Below are 22,212 nucleotides of genomic sequence, written 5' to 3' on the forward strand. Positions count from 1 at the left end.
AACTATGTTCAGTTGGGTGGTGCCTTCTTCTTGCTACTTTGTAAGTGAAGGAAAATGTTTTGCAGATGTGCAATGAGTAGCAAACTTTTTAGGCTATTTGGTTGGTAAAACAAAGAAAACAAAACACAACCTAAACCTTCAAACAATTGCCTTAGGGATTTCCAATGAAACATGACATGTTAAAAATCATTACTCCCACAGATTTTAGCTATCCTTACTCTTGAGCATACACTTAACCGCAGTCACCACTCACTAGCTTGCATTTAATCAATTAAAACAACATTTTGAATGTGGTAACATGCCTTAAAGAATTCACTCAATTCCTCACTGGATATACTCTCTATCTTCACACAGATTTTCTGACTACACTCCCTATACTAAGTATATGTGAGAAGATTGATGTAAACATGTAGGCTAGCACTAACATATGTTATAACAAAGAAGGCACTTTTTGGAATTATTAATGATCTCATGAACGGAATGCCACTACTTAGACGCGAGAACCAGGGATACCATATGCTTGTACCAATTTTAAATTCTATATATTGAAACACATAACAATCAAGATAAAAGTCTAAGGGTTGTAACGGGGCTAAGGTATTGCCTAACAAAGAAAGGTAAGGATAAACAAAAGTTCTTAAAGTGATAATACGCAAAGTAATGAAATAAACTCTTAGAATTCAACTTTTGATTGCAAAAATCAACTTTAAACACCCATGGGAGATTCACACAACACTTAGGGCTAGATTCAAACTTTTGGACCCTTTCTTCAACAACCAATACTTGTGAGCTCATTCTCACTTATTTCTCAACTCTTTCTTTTTCTTTCCTTAACTTCTTCTTCTTCTTCTTTTTTTGTTTTTTTTTTTCGTGCCCTCTTCTTTCTTTGGCACACAAAACGTACAATCTCATAGATTTCCAATGAAAAACCTTCCCCCACACTTGTTTTTTATGCAAAATGTTGATCAAAAGGAATTCCCTCTAAGTCATGCTCCACTATTCTTTAAGAACAAGGGTATGGATAGTCCTATTCTAGGCTAGGTAAGGATAATGTGGCTAACAAAGAAAATAGGCTAACTAAGGCTCAAAGGGGTTAAACCTACAATACATATGCAAAGGGTAAGGCTTTTTGGCTCTGGTTTAACTAAACAACTTCATCTTGTTATTTGTTATGCAATCAATTTTATGCTTTGAATGAAACGGGCATGAGTTCTAGTATTTGGATCTATAATGATGAAAACGCATTCTAAGTAGCAACCAAGTAAAGAAATAATGAGATCATGCAACGACTTTAGAAAACAAAAACATCAGAGATTAATAACTCTCCAAATAAAGTTTAGGCTCAAGTCCCTCTGGGTTGTAGCGTTAGTCTGAGTTCATTCCTTCAAGCATGTTACAAAAACTGATTTTTTCTTTGTGATTACATGTGAATTCGTAAGTGACAACTACAACTAAGCATAAACCAAAGAGCATATCAAGCATCCTTTCATGTTTGTAACTTTCTTTAACAGTCATGCAATTAAAAACCAAATCCTCATCATTGTGTTGGAAGGTACCCTAAAACACCAACAAACATAAAAAACGACTCTTTTTGGGGTTTTCAAAACTTTTGCGAAATTTTTTTTTCAAAATTTTTGGATTTTCTGTTATAGGACACATTAAAACACTTCAAAACATAATAAAAACACTTAAAACCAGTGAGTAACAACTTTTAGAAGTGATAGGTGATAAAATTCGAAAATAAGTCATGAAAGCATCTATTTACACCCCCCCCCCCCCCCCCCGCCTCCCCCACACTTAAACCAAACATTGTCCTCAATGTTTCAAACATAGACTCACACACAAACAATCAAACAACGCAACTAACAAACATGACAATTATGGCAAAGTAAAAGCAATAAAGAGTAGGGTTAATGAATGCAAATCTGGTTATGGAGCTGGAGATTCCTAGGTCTTCTTTATTTGAACGCATAGGTTGCCTCCCAAGAAGCACTTGCTTTAACGTCTTCCAGCTGGACAATACCTCCATTTAAGCTCCCCTAAGGCCCATGGCATAGAGGGGTATTTCCTCCACGACATGCTCCTCAAAATACTCATAATAATGATCTATGAATGGAAGGGGATAGTGATCCTTCCTAATTGTGGTGTTGAGCTTCCTGAAGTCAATGTAAATTGTCCCACCACCTTGGATTCGATTGGGTACCTGGACCAAAGAAGGTAACAACCTATTAGTTGAAATGGCAATTGGAATTGGAATAGGTGGCTTACCAATGTACTGCGATGAAGACTCTAAAGTAGCAGCACTGTGAACAATGCCATTAAGGATGCTCTCGGCCAAATTGGGTATTTTGAGGGCAGTGACATGTTCCTTGTGCTCTACTCCAATTCCCTCTTCGATGGTGGTTCGAAATACATCCTTCTTGATAGGTGCTGAATGTTCATGCCCTATATTTTTATTCACATCAATGGTAAAACAAAGACGAACATCATTAGGATTCTTAACAGATTTAGGAACCTTGAATTTAATAATATCGCCACCAAACTCCATTGTTAACACTCATTTGGCCACATCAGTCTTGGTTTAGGCTGTTTTCATGAAAGGTCGTCCATGTAAGATTGGCAATGGTGGAGAGTGGGCTGAATCTTCCATCTCAAGCACAGAGAAATCGGCTAGAAAGATCAAACGGTTAACCTGCACCAAAAAATCTTCCAAAACTCCTTTCAGATATGCATTAGAACGATCGGCTAATTGGATAATAACTCCATCATTTTTAAGCTCTCCTAGATTCATAGATGCATAAACAGAATATGGCATGACATTAATGGAAACACCTAAATCTAGCATAGCATGTTCAAACCTTGTATTACCAATTACACAAGGGATAGTGAAACTACTTGGATCCTTGCATTTAGGTGGCAGCTTCCTTTGCAACATGGCAGAGACATTTTCACTTACATGTACCACCTCTTTCTCCCGAATTCGTTTCTTTGTTGTACAAAGCTTCTTCAAAAACTTAGCATACTTGGGAATTTGCTTTATTGCATCAAGAAGCGGGATATTGACTTGTATTTTCCTAAATGTCTCCAGAATGTCTTTTTCATTCTCTTCATTCCTAGATTGCATAAACCTGCCAGGGAAAGGCACATTTGGTGGAATAACGTTAGAAGGAATTGAATTTGGACCTACCTTGGACGGCATAGGGTGCTTAGGGGGTTGCGGCAATGGGTGTTCTTTCCTTGCCACTGCTCTTTCTTCTTGTTGCAGCAACTTTTCGTCCTCCTTTTGGGTTGGTTTTGACGTTTTTGAACTTGTTCCAATCTCCTTGCCATTTCTCAAAGTGATAGCATTGGCAGTTTCAAAACCTCCCTTTGGATTGATAATGGTTGAACTAGGTAGTTTGCCTTCTTTTCTAAACTGTCCCATGAATTCCACCATCTGCCCAATTTGCTTCTTCACTTCGCACATCTCTTTGGCTTGATTTTGTAAACCCTGAATCAAAGAAGTTAGTATTTGAAGAATTTTATCATTATCCAAAGACATACCTGAATTTGGTTGGGCCGAATGTGGTTGAGGTTGTGTTGGTCTGAATGGCCTTTGAAATATCAAAGGGGGTGGCTGTCTAAATCCGCCTTGTTGTTGAGGTTGTGGAGGCTCCTTCCACTTCATGTTTGGGTGATCTCTCCAGCCCGGATTGTAAGTGTTGGCGTATGGATCATGCCTTGGTTGATTTCGGCCTTGATATCCTATGGCATGAGCACTTTCCCATCCTCCATTCTCTATTAATTGAGGACATTGATCATTGGAATGTCCTTGCATAGTGCACATGCCACAAACACTTTCTCCTTGCACTTTGGATCCATCAACAACCTGTGACACAAGAACAATGAGATTAGCCAATTGGGATTGAATTTCGGAAATTGCACTTACCTCATTAACTTGGTGTTGCCATGGAGGGTCTCTCTAGCCAACTCCTTCGTATTGTTGTGTATTCAAGGCTCGATTCGCAATTAAGATCTTGGCAGCAACTGGGGTTTTGTCAACTAAAGCACCACCTGCCGAAGCATCTAGCATTTGTCTTTTAATTGGAATAAGTCCTCCATAGAAATATTGAATTAGAAGCTTTTCCATCATTTGATGTTGAGGGCATGAAGCAACTAGAGTCTTGAAACGCTCATAATACGGTAGAAATGATTCTCCTTGGCTTTGTTGAATTCCACTAATCCTTTTCCTCAAAAGAATGACTCTTGAAGTTGGGAAGAATTTCTCTAAGAATGCTCTCTTCATGCTTTCCCAAGAAGTAACGGTTCCAGGTGCTAGTTCATAGAGCCAATCTTTAGCCTTGTCCATAAGAGAGAATGGAAAGGCTTTCATCTTCAAAATATTCCCATCCACGTTGATTGGGGTCATGCTGGAACATACTACTTCGAATTCCTTCAAATGCTTGTTTGGATCTTCCATGGACAGCCCATGGTATTTGGGAATATGTTGCAACAAGCTAGATGTAGCAAGCTAGACTTCAATTCGAACTCATCGGTCTTGCCTTGATCCACCCTAGGATATTGAATGCATAAGGGCACGACATTGTCTAATCTCGAGGCTGAAAGTTCCTTGATTGTTCTATTGTCCACAACCATGTCTTGTTCTTCCTCTTCCTCTTCTTCTTCTTCAATTTCAGATTCAGAGCTAGAACTAGGTGGATTGGGTTCTGATTGCTTCCTCTTCCTTCTCAAAGTTCGTTCAAAATTGTCGTCAAACTCCAATATATGCTCACGAACAGGTTGAGAACGTTGAGTCATAAACTAGTACGTAAAACAAAGCAAACAAAACTAAACTAAATAAAAAACACAAGAAAAACTGAAAACTGAAACAAATGGGAGATTAGCAATTTTGCTAATCCCTAGCAACAGCGCCAAAATTTGATGTGATATAAACTAGCACACAAATTAAACCTTATTTTTGATAGTTGTAGTATGTGAAAGTAGGGATCGTTCTAAGCCGGGGATTAGGAGGGATGCTAATCTACACTTATGAGACTTAAAAACAGAAAACTAAACTTAAACTGACTCAAAACAAACTGAATTGACTCAAATAACTCAAAACAAGCACTAAGGGGTGATTTGGACGAAAATCAACTTAAAACTAATAAGTTGGATAACTAAACTAAAGGTTGCACGAAATTAAGGTGAGTTAAGAGGTGAAAGGCTAGCTAGAGGGTCCTTCTCCACACATGACACATATGCATACAAATCGATTCCCAGTTATTATTCCAATAAACCATGAATGACAACGACCCAAATTAATTGTGAACTGCACTAATTAACTCTCAGATTTTCCTAAATTCATTGAATTGGACTCAGCGACGCAATCAAATTATTCTTATCAAGTTCCTTATATGAATTGCATAATAGATATACATATCAAATATCATTAAGTTCTATGAAAATCATAAGCATTAACAAGGCATTTGTAACTATGAACTACATGATACTCCTGCCATGGATTTACTTAACATAATCATGACTAGTGACTTCCATTACTTATAAATATAAGTTCATAATGATTAGGTGAAATTCCCTTATATTTTAGTATCAGATTCATGCATGGAAACTAAGTAGGCCTCCTTAATCAACATACAAGAATAAGTTATCAATCAAACAAATAAGTAAATCGCATTCATGTTTTACGAAACAATAACTGGATGTAATCAATTCATATAAAACATATGTCCATGGCTTCGAATTCACCTCTAGCTAAAAGGAAATTAGTTCCACATGTTCATCATAATTGAAAACCAAATTAAAACAAACATTGGACTAAAACTAAGAATAGAATACACCTAGAAACACTCCAGCAACCCAAAGGTCTTGGATGGCAAGCACGGCTCCAAGCTTTTCTTCTCCTTCCTTCCTTGCAAAGCTGCAGCAGATGTGTATTTTTCTCTCTGAAATTCTCTCTAAAAACTCTCCCCCCAAACTTGCGGCAGATATGTTATGTATTTATAAGGCTAGGGTTTCACGGCAGAAATCCTTGGAGGACGAGGATAGGGCACGGGACAAGTCCAAAAGGAAAAGGACTAGGGTTAGGTGCGGCAGAGATTTAGGGCTTCTAGAACCTGATATTTAGGTGATTTAATGTGAAAATGAGTCCTCTTTGTAGCTGGAATTAAGGTAGGAAAAGATTAGGATAGGATAAGATAAGATAAGGTTTGGATAATGTTCAGATAATGTTCCTTCTTTTTAGCTGATTCCTTATCTTCAATGTCTTGAATCAATTCTTCCAGATGTTAAGCACATTCCTAGCCTCTTTTGATCTTCAAAAAGGTCCATCCACCTTGCTCCATGCATGTGTTATCCATTCCAAGCCCAAAACTGCTCTAAAATGCTCCAAATTGCCTTTTCTTCCCAACTTTGCCATTTGGACCTACAAACACACGAAAATAGCTTAAATCACTATAATTAATAGAAACTAACTTACTAAATGCAAAGAAATAAGCTAACAAAGTCACATAAATATGCTCCTATCACATAGTATGCGAGAAAAAAAAATTTGGGAAAATAGTAGTAAGTGGACATAAAAAAGACCATGATTAATGAGACTAAACCGTTAAAACTGACCATGATTTGTTGATGGAACCATGAAGTTACAATTTAACTTTATGTTTTTGTATGTACGTCCAGAATTTGGTCATCACGTCTTGAAGAAACGTGACCTACGTCATACGATTAAACATTAATATTATGTCGTTTACACATTTATCAAACACATTTGTAGTAGATTGTGTATATCATTTTGTTTTGTTTTTCTATTTTCACTTATTATTGTCCATCGATACCCCATCCTACCTGTATTACACTAGGGTTTAGACTCGACTGCACAATGGCATGAGAGGAGGAAAGGTCGTGGGCCCTGTTCGAACTCGCAAACCAGTGTAAGCTAAATGAAGGATGTGATCATAGGGTTTGGCAACAGTCGGGCCGCTTCATCCACTTTGTTTTATAATCTGAACTATTCATATTATAAAGTAATAACCTTCTTGCACGCACTTACGCACGTGCAAAATGTCTTTTTTTAATCACAACATGCTACACGATATTAATATTTCTTCCTCCAAAAATAGAGGAGGCACATGACATCTTGAAGGAACGTGACCTACTTCGTACTATTAGACATTAACGTTATGTTGTTTACGCATTTATTAAACATATTAAAAAATTTAAGGGCATCCAACGCCTGTGATAAATAGAAGGCCTTTTGCACACGTGTATGCTCCTATAGAAAGGCTAGTTTAGTAATTACGTGAACATAAATTTTCCTTTTTTAACACCAACCTCACAGCCATATTGGAATAGCATGCCCTATTTAAAAATAAAATAAAAAATAAAAAAAACCCACTTTAGAAGAAACTGCTCATCATTGTCTCAATTTTCATAATTGATTTTTTTTTTTGACTAGGTGTGTGTGGGCATATAAAAAACAAAAATGAAATGAAATTGTTCACACTACATGAGTGGACATCTGCTAGTATCTAAACTACCTATTAATATAATCCTGGTTGTCAATCAAAACTCCATAAAATTACTATTTTAACCCCTTCACCAAAACTAAACAAAAATAAAAAAATATGGGTAAGTTAGTAATTACATGAACATAAATTTTGTTCTTTTTTACACCAACCTCACAAGCAGGTCAGTATAGCATGCTCTATTTAAAAAATTAATAATAAATTAAATTGAAAAATAAAAAACATGCACACGTTAGAAGAAACAACTCATCATTGTCCCAATTTTCACATTTTTTTTTCACTAGTTGTGTGTGGGCATATAAAAAAACATAATGAAATGAAATTGTTCAAACTAGGTTTGTGGACATTTACTAGTATTTTTGTAAATTGAACATTGTTTATTTTTTTTAACCATAAATAAATAATAAGAAAGACAAACTAGCCATAAAGAAGGAGGGCATTTTTAAGGTGCGGACCTTGAAAACAGACCTTGCATGTGGACATGAATCAAACATTCTTGATGTGCTGAGCTCACGATAGAACTGGGTTGGCGCGTTGAAGAGGGAAAGAAAGGCTGAGAGAGAGTTGGGCTGAGGAACCAATTTCAGCTAGATTGAAGTTGCATTGTGACTGTGACTCGGTAATCTTGTACCTTTAATTTTTTTTGTTCACTGGGTGTGTTTTTGTCACCTAGAAAGGGAGAGATTAAGGTTGTCTTCGCCGAGAAAGAGAGGTAGATAGGGAGGTGGTGAAGGATGTCAGGCTCGATTTCATGTAGGTTGACATTGTACTCGTGTTGGAGTTGACAATGTGGTTCATCCAAAAGCTGTGAAGAAACCGAGATTGTGAACGTGAGTCTCAGAAGAAATCCAGAACCACTGTTGTAATCCATTTCCATTCAACTTCGATTTATAAAATTACGGGATTTTACTTGGTTAAAATTGTGAAATTGGATTTTAGATATATAGGTGCAAAAATTTTGCTGGATTATGACAAGTTGTGTTGTATTTGTGTAGATTTGTAGCAGGTAAACATAGAAGTGTAAATCGATGGGGGATGAGTTAGAAACAAAGAAATTGTGGGGAAAGAGATAATGTAGATGCAAGGGATCAATCTGGTGCAGGGAGTGTTGAATTAGTTTTTTCAACAGTAAATTATGAGTTGAAACCGAAATTTAAAATGGAGTTTGAGTCGTTGGATGAAGGATATACTTTTTACAACAATTATGCACTTGCAGGGGGGTTTGGGATTCGGGAGAATAGTAGTAAAAAGTCCAGTGATGGTGAATGTTGGTTACGGAAAGAATTTTTTTGTTGCAAAGAATGCAAGAAGATGGTGGATACTAATCCCAAACCTAATAAGAAAGGTAGGATGGGAGATGCTAGAATTGAGTGCAAGGCGAAAATTGCACTGAATAAGGGAATTGGTAGTGAAACATTTACTGCAATAGTTTTCAATGAATCACACAACCACCCTATGTCAAGTGTGTCACACTTACTTAGATCGATTATCAAGTTTCAAAGGAAAAGACAGCAGTGATTGAACAATGTGTGTAGGCCAAATATTTCCATAAGTAAACAAGTGGGTTTATTGGAGGTGTAAAGTGGACGAACTGGAAACATTGGTTGCACCCCTAAGAATATGTATAACGTCGAACAACAATTGTGAGCTCATCTAATTGGGCATAATGCGGATATGTTGAAAGAGCATTTTGAGGATAAGAAAGAGAAAAAGGATTCATTTTATTTCAAGATGGAGATTGACGAAGGCAGAACACTTGGAAATTTCTTTTGGGTGGATGCTAAGTCACGACGTGCTTACGACCATTTTGGTGATGTGAGCCATTTTGGTGATGTGATTGTGTTTAACACCACTTTCAACACCAATGTGTATGGGATGATGTTTGCTCCTTTGTTAGGAGTTGATAACCATGGTCAAACCACCAAGCCATTTAAATAGGTTTATTAATTGAAATGCCCCCATAAACTACCATTTACTCTCAATTTACCCCCTAAAACTGGTTTTGTCTCACTTTGCCCTCATAAACTAACATTTTCAACTCTTTGGGTCTCACTTCACCCTATTCTATTAAAGAATTGTTAAATTCAAGGGCATTTTAGAGTTTTTACACATCTATTTACCTCTAGCCTACACATTAAACCAACCTCAATGTCATTTTTGACAACTTTAGTTCAAACCACATAAGTTAGAGATATTATTTCAAAAAATAAATTATTCAATCAAACAAAATTCTAAGCAACAATGTGAAACTTTTGGTTGTAAACTATGCACATTTGCTTTAGATGTTTTTTTGGTATGGGAAGTATTTTGGACATGATATTTTAATAGTTTTTTTTTTAATTATATTTTGTGCAACTGATCTGAGATCAAATTTGTATGGGTGAAACTTGTGGTTAGACCAATTTCAACTAGAAAGATATCTTGACTAATCATGTTTCCTTTATGCTGTAATGAGTATTTTCAAGTGCAAAGTTTTGAGCCAATATATGTGTGAAATCCCACCCTTGGATTTCACTATTGAAGTCCTGTATCTCATATTTATGTTCAATTTTGATTTTCTTTAATTGACTAGTTACTAAGTTTTGATTTCCATAGTTAGTCATTAAAAACCCGTAGACCTTTCAGGTTCACACTAAGTATTTTTGGATAGAGCTCGATCTTACAAACGCTTAGACAAAAACTGTTCGTGAAACGGAGTTGTAACAAAGGAGAAATAAGCGAGTAAAGCCATGGGTAAAATGGTCATTTTGATTGTATAATTCTGGAAGGCTCCAGATTTTTGGGAGGGGTCTCGTTTGTGATAGCCATGTGGGTGGCCTTGATTGGACACCTCCTCCCCCTTAACCCGCCTTTGCAGCTCGAGCTGTTTTTAAGCGAGTTTCTTTGGCTTTTTACAACAAGCTCTGGTAGCAAGGCTCGCAGCCACCACCACCACCGTTAGACTCACCTCGTCCTTCCAATCATAACCCATCTATCCTTGTCACCGTTTGGCCTCCATTCATGATGGTTCAAAGTCGCAGTTTTTCTGAAACTTCATGGGTGGCGATCGCCCACCTCCAACCACCCCTATATAGCCCACCACCACCATAAGACTCACCAAAGGCTGGGCTACAAAATCCATAGCTCTCACTAGTGACCCGACCATGTCTATTTAGTCTAATTTCGATGCTCTAGTTCCATTTCCATAGTCTGATTGATGTGATGCGATTGTTTGAGCCTAGTTATGTAAAGGAGCGCCACATGGCCTTTTATAATACACGAAGATTTGATCGTTGGTTTGTCACGAATTTATAGCATGTGGTTATACATAATATTGGAGGATGTTAGGAATTTACAAATCGAGAATCTGATGTACTGGTCCTCCGGATTGGATTACTAGGGTTGTTGACCATACTGCTGACAACGTTCACCTAAGGTTTACTTTTAGTCAAAAGTCTCAAATCGATCTTGAATGCTGAAATTACCATTAGTAGAAACCTGTATTACCATTAGTAGAGACCCGATGGAGACTAGTGGGTCTATCTTGGTCAGTGAGCATCCTGAGGGATGTGTATCTCAATATGCTTGCAAGTGGCTCTTTACCGGGATTTACGTGCGTATCAAGCTTCACGATGACAATAATAATAATGTGGAACTACTAGTATGAAGTGATAAGCTAAGGATCATATTAGAATTATTCCTTAGAGCTTGTACTTCTATGTGATTACATAATTGTTGGTCATATGGAATCGATTGTATGTGTGTTTACAATTGTGATTCTTGTTGAATTAATGTATGAGCTATGATGTGTGATGTTGTGAGTGCACCATGTAGCAGTTGGTACATAGAGGGTCCTTCCTTGTTAATCCGCATTGGGGGACTATACACATTTTAGGGGTGACTCCGCCTAGTTAATCTGCATTAGGAGGGGTCACTGCTTACCTTGTTATATCATTTCAATAGATTGTTCTGCCTGGTTAATCTGCATTTGGGGACCATATGTGCTCTAGGGGTGACTCTTCCTGGTTAATCCGCATTTGAGGGTCACTGCCTGCTTGGGTACATTACGAACCACACTTTATGATGCTTGCCTATGGTCCTGCCTGGTTATTCCATATTGGGGGATAGTACACATTTTAGGAGTGACTCAGCCTGGTTAATCTGCATTAGAGGGTCATTGCCTACTTGGTGATGTTATATCCATATGTGGTCTTATTTGGTTAATCTACATTGGGGGATAACGTTATCAGATGGATGCCTGTGGTCTTACTTGGTTAATCCGCATTAGAGGACCATACGCATTTTTGAGATAGGTTTCGTTGAGTGGTCCGAAACTGTATATTTGTTGGATTCTATTGAGTGGCCCGGAATCCTTTTCTTGATTCAATTCCGTTAAGTGGTCCTGAACCTTATCTTTGTTGAATTTTGTTGAGTGGTCCGAAGTCCATTTCCCTATTCAGTTCTGTTGAGTTGTGTTGGAACTAGATCTCTAGAAATATTTATGGTTCCTTTGAGCTGGACTAGAATGCGGAAACATAGGGGTTGTAATTTTCAGTCAAACTGTGTGGCTTTGGCCCTAGTGTTCAACATGTTTATGAACAGAAGATTTGATAATTTTTGTGAATTGATTTAGAAAGAACGATTGATATCTATGTGATTCCTTCAAGATTTCCACCTAGTTTATTTATAATCTTATAAAGTATGATTTTATAATTGATTTTGACTTGATTAGTTGATCAATGTGGTTGAAGATTATTATTGTGTATCGTTGGTTCATTGAAATGCTATTGTTGTTGATTATGGTGGAAACATTATGATGTATATGAACGATGAAATGACATATTGGTTCATTATGAATGTCGAGAGTTGTCTAGAACTCTATGTTTATGGCCAATGGATGTATGAGAAATTTTGAAACTTAATGGATGTGTGAACTATGAATGGCTTGATCCCTTTTTAGGGTACGTAGGCAATATTACACAACAGTTAGATGTAGCCACAAAATAAAAATGAAAAGTTATTATGTTGTTGGACCATTAATTTGTGTTTTGTTTATGTCTCGGAATCAAGGCGTGACGGTTAGATTGATATGTTCTGACGTCAATCCTAGAGGTATCTTGGAATCGGGGCGTGATAACATGGATGCCTTGCTAGTGAAATGATTGTAAGAACAAAAAATGTAACCCTTATTTTGGGTGATATAATGATTTTGTTGCTCGGAATTTTTTTATTGATAGAATGTTTATTTTAAAATGCCCAAAACTCATGGGTTTGAATTAGCGTTGTTAAAAATGGAATTGAGGTTTATTTAGTGTGTAGGCTAGATGTAAATAAATGTGTATAAAACAAAATGTCTACAATACCCTTGAGTTTAACAGTTTTTTAACGGAATGGAGTGAAGTGAGACCAAAAGAGTTGAAAATATTAGTTTCAGAGGGCAAAATGAGAAAAAACTAGTTTTATGGGGTAAATTAAGACTAAATTGCAATTTCAAAAGACATTTCAATTAATAAGCCTTCTAAACGTGAAACATGTTCATTAGTTTGTCTCATAAATCATTGTATATCAGTGCAAAATGGATGAAATAATGCTATATACAAGCCCTTTTTCTAAGGGGATCTCCATTTCTGGTAAAAAATAGAGACTGGCTATAGGGCTTATTCCACATCGAACTTTAATGAACAGAGCTGTCTATTTTTCAAGTTTCACATTATAGAACATCCTTGCAAAATATTAGTCAAATCGGAAATGTTTGAAGAATCTAATTGAGTTCAAAGAAATCGAAGAGCACTATGTTGTAAAAAAATAGTGAAATTTCTTCAGTCTATCAAATGATAAAATGGTTTTGGGATTAAATTGATTTATTGCAAGGATAATCTATGAATGAAGACTAAAAAAATAGAGTTTAGATTGTTAAAGTTTAATGTGTAATGGATCCCACAACTAAAAAAGTAAAAAATAAAATAGAGATCCCTTTGGATCAAAGCCTTTATCCAAAAGAATCCTTAGGCAGGTCTAGGCGGGCACATAGGTAGGTCTAAGCACTCTTCCTTATTTTTTGAATGCCTACGAATTAAACATAACGGTGACCAGCCACCTAACGTCGATGTGGACTTTAAAAACAATTTTGAAGAGGGTCATAAGTTACATATAATTACACTCCATAAGTTAAATAAAAATATAAAGGATGGTTGTGCATTAAAACATGTTCCAATTTTTAGCGGTCATTCTTTGCTCCAGATTCAATATTTTATTATTTTAAAATAGGTAACTTGCCGTTTGATCTCATGAACTATTATTCTAGTTGAAATTGATTCCTTAAATTTTTTTTTTTTTTTTTTTTTTTTTTTTGTAAATTAACCCCCTGAACTATTTAAAATCAGTTAATTAACCCATTGCCATTAGATTGCAGAATCAATTCCATCAAATTCAAGGGCAAATTATTTATTTAATCATTAATTGTTACTTGTCAGCTATAACCACCAATAAAATGTTGACACATGAACACAAAATAATTCAAAAATATATAGCATAACATAAAAAACCAAATGTTTACATGGACCATCTCACATTATTTTGTTTTCACATGTCATAATTACATTGTTGGTTATTGTTTGTACCATACTTGACCAATCCCGAAACTACTAAGCACAGGTCAATAGCATACCATCAAGGACCCACAAGACTTTTCCTCCAACCAGGAGGCCAATCACAACACGACACATGTCGGTATCAGAAGCCAATCACAGCGCGACACGTGTCGATATAATAGGCCAATCACAACACGACACGTGTCAATGTCAGAACAAAGCTAGAAACTCTCTTCTATAAAAGGGGATCATTCTCCCACAATAATCCCTAATGTCATTTGTACTAAACTATTCACTAGAACTCACAAAAAGAGAGCTTGAACCTATGTATTTGTGTAAACCCTTCACAACTAATGAGAACTCCTCTACTCCGTGGACGTAGCCAATCTGGGTGAACCACGTACATCTTGTGTTGTTTGCTTCCCTATCTCTATTCATTTACATACTTATCCGCACTAATGACCAGAGCAACCTAGCGAAGGTCATAAACCTCACACTTTCTGTTGTACCAAAGTCCTCACTGATTTTGTGCATCAACATTTGGCGCCGTCTGTGGGAATCGCATTTATTCCTACACTCTCCAACTTTGTCAAGCTAGTTTCCACCATTCGCACACTTTCCTTCAACCAGGCACCCCTGTCCAACATGGGGAGTGAAGGGAGCCACAACACGTAGAACGACACCCCCCTCGTACTTAGTGCAAAGCAATGAAAGAAGGAACGAAAGAGGTTTGCTCTTCAGGCTAAAGTCGATGAGCTAGAGGCTCAGAACAACAAGATAGCGATAAAGAATGAGATCCTCCAGGAGCAGAATGAGAAGCTCTTCGGAATGCTCCATGAAGCTAGGCATACTCAAACACACGAACTCATCGCCCCCGGGGAAGTCAACCACCACCTGGGTGCCCCCCAACACGAGGGATCACCTGCCTTCAACATGGATATCCATAATGGGGAGTGAGTTACTCATCAAGGTGTTGATCAACATGAGACCTCTCTCGACCCAGCTGCTTCAACCCGAAGCAAGAGAAGTGGAGGAAGGCACTTTCTTGCAGAAGGAGTAGAAGGATCAAAAGCTATTTATCGCGACTGTCGGGACTTCCTGAGGCAACGTCGGGAGAACCCCATCCACATAAGCTCGAAGGTCAATGATCCAAAGGTTTCTTAAAGGTTCGGTCCTCTTTCATGCCCCAAGCCAAATGCCAATCTAGGGAATGAGCGACATGTCCTAGAGGAATATGAAGGTACGAGGGACTCGAGGGCGTTTCAACAGGCTCGCCTTGGAAGTCAGTACGGTGAGTCCAAAGAAAAATCCCATGCCCTTGACCAAGCTTTCCTACTTCCAATAAGAGATGGAGACTTACGGAAGAAGGATCCAGCAGTACCTGACTCCACTCAAGACCCCCTTGTCCTACAACTCCTTGAGGAAGTAAACAAGTTAAAGGCCGAACGATAGGCCGAAATACCTAACTGGAACCAACCTAGGCCTGGCCCTCTTACAAGGAGGATCATCGACACCCCCTCTAAGTAAAGACAAAGTAGAAGCTTGGCTTACAACTCTACACTGGAAGGGAGGACCCGATTGAACAGCTTAACCTCTTTGAGTCCACCATGGCATACCGGATGCACACTGACGAAGAACGATGTCTTCTCTTCCCCTCTACCCTCTCTGGCGGAGCTCTGAATTGGTATTGCTGTCTTCCACCTGAGACAGTAAACTCATTTGAGGAACTGAGGAAATTATTTGTCTCTCAACACATCTTCCAGACAGATCGCTTGCATTCCGCAGATGACTTATACACTATTCGCCAGAAGCCGGATGAGTCACTACGAAAGTATGCCGACCGCTTCAGCCATGAGTATTCTCACTGCGCTGAGGCAGATGACAAGACCGCCCTTAAAGCCTTCACGGTAGGCCTACGCGACTGTTTCTTCAAGTACTTGATCAATGCTAACACTTGGAAGACTTACTCTGAGGTAATGGCACAGGCTTATAACCATGCCTCCGCCGAGGCAAGGACATATCAAAGGAAACTCCCTATAGTCATCCCTTATTAGCAAATAGGGAGTGGAAGCCAAATCCAACCGAATAAGAATACCTCAACCTTCCAAACAACAGCGATGCTTCCCCCTGCCCTACCTAATACCTCGCCAAGTCAACAGGCGTATCATTCTCAAGGCAAGAAGAAAGACTTCCATCCTCACCAGTCTCATTTTAATAAAAAGAGTACGAGGCACTATCACGATAACCAAAGGTATCACCACAATAATACCCGCCTCCAGGCAGTCAATACAGTGGGCCAAACACGTGTCAAGAGTGGTCTTACCGCGAGGTATGAGACATACACACCTTTGAACGCCACATGCACAGCCATTTACCCCAGTATAGCTCACTTGATACCAAAGCCAAGGCCGAGGGAGCCAGATTTCAAGTCCACGAAGAACACAGGCATGTTTTGTGGTTACCACGAGTATAATGGCCATGACGGCGAGAAATGTATCACCTTCCGTGATCATATTGAAGCTTTGGCACGTGAAGGAAAAATTGACCAGTTTCTCCTTCACCCTCCAAGGGATAACCGCAACCAACGCCAAGTGAATGTGATACATTCCATAAGCGGTGGCACACCTATATCTGAATCTTCCAACAGGACCATGAAAAACAATAAACGAACGTTGAAGCCTGGCCACCAAGTGTTTCACGTGGAAGACATCAGGGAAGGCAAGTATCAAAAGCCTAACTGGGATCCAATATGTTTCTACCCTGAGGAAGAAAAAGGTATCATCTATCCTCACAACGACCCACTGATTGTGGAGGCTCACATAGCCAACTTTGATGTACGACGAATCCTGGTCGACACGGGGGCGTCAGTCAATATCATGTTTGCTGAAGCTTTCAAAACGCTTAATGTAGCTGAACACTTGCTCGATCACTCAGTTTCTCCTCTGATAAGCTTTTCTGGTGATGTCGTGCAACCTTTAGGGAGAGTACATTTACCCTTCACCATCGGTACAGGCCCGTACACAGCCACCATCACCACTAACTTCTTGGTGGTTGACTGCCCAACGGCATACAATGTCATCACATGCATTAATGATCTCAAGGCTGTGCTATCCACACATATGTTGTTGATGAAATTTCCAACCCCCTATGGCAATGGTTACATCAAAGGAGATCAACTTAGTGCACGATCATGTTACAACACTTCAGTCAAGCAACAACACTTGCATGTACCCGAAGAAACACTTTCTATACATGACCAAGTTATCAAGACCAGCTTAGACAAAGCCAACTTGAATATTCACGGTGGTAACAATCAACCCGATGATCCTCGAGATGACTCTTTCACCTAGCAAGCACAACCTGCTGAAGAGTTGGAGAAGGTCTCTATCTCAAAAGATTATCCAAATCGCATAGTGAAGATTAACACCACCTTGTCACCACCCATTCGATTGGCATTGATCTCTTTTTTGCGAGAGAACACTGAAGTCTTTGCCTGGTCATACGAGGACATGCCAGGCATCTCTCCTGATATCATCTGTCATCGCTTGAGTATTGATCCCAAGACCAAGACAGTGAGACAGAAGCGAAGATCTTATGATGTTGAACGATATGAAGCAATGAAGGCAGAAGTTGAAAAACTCAAAAGCATATGCTTCATCCATGAAGTCAATTATCCAATGTGGGTAGCAAATGTGGTCCTTGTTAAGAAAAATCCGACCAAGGAAAGTCTCTTGCTTCAAAAGATCTTGTGGAGAATGTGTGTCGACTACATCGACTTAAACAAAGGATACCCGAAGGATAGCTTTCCCCTTCCTCTCATTGATAGACTTGTAGACTCTACAGCAGGGTGTGAACTCTTGAGCTTCATGGATGCTTACTCAGGGTACAATCAAATCCTCATGAACCCTTCGGACCAAGAACACATGGCCTTCACCACTGATAGAGGACTATATTGCTATAAAGTCATGCCATTCAGCCTAAAGAATGCAAGGGCGACTTATCAAAGATTAGTCAATTCAATGTTCACTGAACAGATTGGGAAAAACATGGAAGTTTATGTTGATGATATGTTAGTCAAAAGCAAACATGCTGACCAACTCATTGCCAACTTGTCTGAAACCTTCTCCATCCTGAAGAAGTATCAAATGAGGTTGAACCCCAACAAATGCGCTTTCGATGTGGGCTCTGGAAAATTCTTGGGCTTCGTGATTAGCCAACGAGGCATTGAAGCTAACCCCAAGAAGATCAAAGTAATCATGGACATGAAAGAACCAGTAACCTCAAAAGACATCCAGAGCCTTACTGGCAAGGTGGCAGCCTTAACTAGGTTCATCTCTAAGGCCACAGACAAATGCGTTCCTTTTTTCAAAGCACATAAGGGAAGTAAGAAGTATATTACGTGGACCGATGAATGTGCCGAAGCATTTAAGAACCTCAAAGAGTACATGAGTAAAGCCCTTCTGCTTTCCAAACCTGAAGTTGGTGACACCCTAATTGTCTATCTATCTGTCTCAGCTTCAACAGTCAGTTCCGTCCTCATTCGTAGGGATGGTAATATCGAACGACCTGTCTACTACGCTAGCAAGGCTCTACAAGATGCGGAGACACGATACTCCAACATTGAGAAATTAGCTCTAGCATTAGTCATGTCTGCTCGGAAACTTCGCCCCTACTTCTAAGCACACTCCATCATCGTGCTTACCAATCACCCCCTCCGACAAATACTTCAAAGTCCTGACACTTCGGGGCGAATGATCAAATGGGCCATAGCACTGGGAAAGTTTGACATCTCCTACCACCCAAAGCTAGCTGAAAAGGGCCAAGCAGTTGCAGAGTTCATTGCGGAATTCACTTATCCCGTTGACATTTCTCCTACACCTGAGGCAGCGGCTTCATCACCCTTGGAACCCCGGAAGGTAGAACCAACACTCCCAGTATGGACTCTATATGTTGATGGCTCATCCAACCAACAGGGTTGTGGAGCAGGACTAGTCCTGACTACCCCCGACAAAGTGGCAATGAAGTATGCTCTTCACTTCAAATTCAAGGCGTCAAACAATGAAGCCGAGTATGAGGCCCTTTTACCAGGCTTACGTTTGGCCAAACACCTTGGAGTTAAACAAATTAATATCTTCAGTGACTCCCAATTGGTAGTTAACCAAGTCACGAACAACTTTAATGCTAAGGATAACTCCATGGCAGCGTATCTTGCGCAAACACAGCTTTTGCTCCAGCACTTCCACTACCAGATCACCCAAGTCCCTCGAGCGGCAAACAGTCATGCATACGCTTTAGGTCGCCTCGCCTCAGCAGTGGAAGACAAGATTGGGAGAAAAATTCATGTCGAATTGTTGGCAACACCAAGCACCATGGTCACAGAAGTGTGCAACTTGCAACAGGGGGATAGCTGGATCACCACAATTTATAAATTCCTTGTTCATGGCACTCTCCCAAATGATAAAGTCCAAGCTAAACAGATTCGATACAAGTCTACCCGCTACCTGATCATTAATGACCAACTCTACAAGCGAAGTTTTAACCTACCATACTTACGGTGCCTCACACCTGCGGAAGCGGAAATTGTCCTTCGAGAAATACATGAAGGAGTCTGCGGAGATCATGCTGGATCTCGATCCCTAGCACACAAGGTTTTTCACCAAGGATATTACTGGCCAACACTCCACCAAGATGCCATCAGAATATCCCGGTCATGTGATAAGTGTCAACGTTACGCAACTATTCATCACTCCCCTCCCGAGCCTGTTACTCCTATGATCAGCTCTTGGCCCTTCGCCCAATGGGGACTTGATTTAATCAGCCCAATGCCTGCAGGAAAGGGCAAGGTCTGCTATGCAATCGTTGCAGTTGACTACTTCACAAAATTTCGTATGGAAGAACATCCTTTGCAGATTTGGCATTCCTAATGCGATAATTACGGACAATGGGCAACAGTTCGACAACAAGAAGTTCAGGATGTTCTGTTCTAAGTTCAACATCAACTTATGTTTTGCCTCCCCAGCTCATCCCCAGTCTAACGGACAAGTTGAGGCCATCAACAAAATAATCAAGCGCACTTTGAAAACCAGCTTGGACAAGGCTAAAGGTTGTTGGCCAGAATTTGTACCCCAAGTTCTTTGGTCATACCGCACTTCATATCGAACTTCAACAGGAGAAACTCCATTCTCATTTGCCTTTGGTACAGAGGCTGTTGTCCCAGTTGAGCTTGAGCAAGCAACGTTCCGAGTCCAGAACTACATGCAAAGTGAAAATGACAAACAACTCACCCTCAACTTGGATCTAGTCGAGGAACACAGAAACCAAGCTCACTTGAGGAATGTTGCCTACAAGCAGCGCATCTCCAACTAATATGACTCAAGAGTCAAACCTCGCTTTTTCAAAGTGGGGGACTGGGTATTGAAGAAAAGATTACTCTGCGACAGAGTCCCGAGTGAAGGCACGCTTAGCCCAAATTGGGATGGACCATTTGAAGTTATTGGCATCAGTCGCCCTGGTTCTTACAAGCTAAGGAGCTCCGATGGTAAGACCCTTGGCCATCCATGGAACGCTAATCACTTGAAGTACTATCACAAGTAGACTCAAATTGTACAAGTGTTGAGCTACGGCCATTCGGCATCCTATGTAATGAAGGCAATTTGGCATCAATTCAATAAAGAGGTGATTTAGACAACTTGGTCCTAACTCCCTTACATCCTTATCACTGAAACGCTCAGGTTTGAAGCTTCAACACGAATGCTTACAATATGAAATAAAGTCTAAGTATATGTCAACATGACTTATATCCAAACAAGGGATCCCTTCATGCATAGCAAAACATTCATAAGCATCGCTCATGTCAATCAACATAAACATCATACATTCCAACACATTCATACATAAACATCATACATTCCAACACATCCATACATAAGCCAACTATGCTTCGAAAGGGTTCAACACACTTTGTGTCATTCGACACTTGCTACAATGTGCCTCGACACCTTGCCCTTATTCTCACCAACCAAGTGATGAAAATGTGAAGAAAGAACTCATCTTCATGCCGCCAACGAGGTGATGAAATGTACAACCTGTACTCTCCTTCATGCCACCAACCAGGTGATAAAATGTACAACTTGTACTCTAATATCATTTGGCAACTTGCCACTCATGCCACCAACCAAGTGAAGAAGGAACTCATCTTTGTGCCACCAACCAGGTGATGAAATGTGATAAAGGAACTCACATTCGTACCACTAACCAAGTGATGAAAGCAACTCACCATTCATTCCACCAACCAAAAGACGAGCGGCACAACTTATACATGTGAAGTCCTAGCATTCACAAATAATCAAAAACCCTCAAGCTTTACAACTCAACCAGGGGAGCACTTATGCCTAACAAGAGTTATAGTCACCAACAAAGTCTTATTGCAAGCCAACAACGGCTTCAGTGCATGGTATACAAAGATCAAGCTCTTCAGCCCTCTCACATCTGCTTCAAACATTTCTCCTCTGTAACAATGCAAACACTACAACTCGTAGAAAGCTTCACACACTCTTGATCAAGATTGTTCGAAGCAAATTCAATTTATATGGTTCATCCGAACCTTCGACTACTAAAAGGTGTGGCTTGCATCACAATCTCTTGCTCAACAGTGTGGAAGCAAAATTTGTATATATTGTCTCTCCCACATTTTCAAATTTCTAATTTTCCCAACAAAAAAAAAAAAAAAAAAAACATTTTCGAAAATTCAAAAAAAAAAAATGAAATTGGGAAATTCAAACAAATCTTCATCAATGGAGAGCAACAACAATTCTCAAAAAGCTTCACACACTCTTGATCAAGATAATGTGAAGCAAAATCAATTTATGGTGCCAACAAAAGCTTCAACAAGTGAAGGGCAACTACAATTCTCAAAAGCTTCACACACTCTTGATCAAGATAGTGTGAAGCAAAATCAATTTATGGTGCCCCAACAAAGCTTCAACACAAAAGCTTCACCTACAAAGTTTCAACATCAAACAAAGCTTCAACAAGAAAGCTTCAACATCAAACAAAGCTTCATCAATGGAGAGCAACTACAATTCTCAAAAGCTTCACACACTCTTGATCAAGATAGTGTG

General features: G+C 39.3%; 1 protein-coding gene across 1 annotated transcript; it reads left to right on the forward strand.

The window, feature by feature from the left end:
- Positions 1–16,209: 16,209 nt before the first annotated feature.
- On the forward strand, positions 16,210–17,442 carry LOC137737355 (uncharacterized). The gene has a single exon (XM_068476806.1). It carries the CDS (start codon positions 16,210–16,212, stop codon positions 17,440–17,442), a length of 1,233 nt encoding a protein of 410 aa, XP_068332907.1.
- The last annotated feature ends 4,770 nt before the right edge of the window (positions 17,443–22,212 follow it).

The sequence above is a fragment of the Pyrus communis genome, chromosome 6, assembly GCF_963583255.1.
Source record: "Pyrus communis chromosome 6, drPyrComm1.1, whole genome shotgun sequence".
NCBI lineage: Eukaryota > Viridiplantae > Streptophyta > Magnoliopsida > Rosales > Rosaceae > Pyrus > Pyrus communis.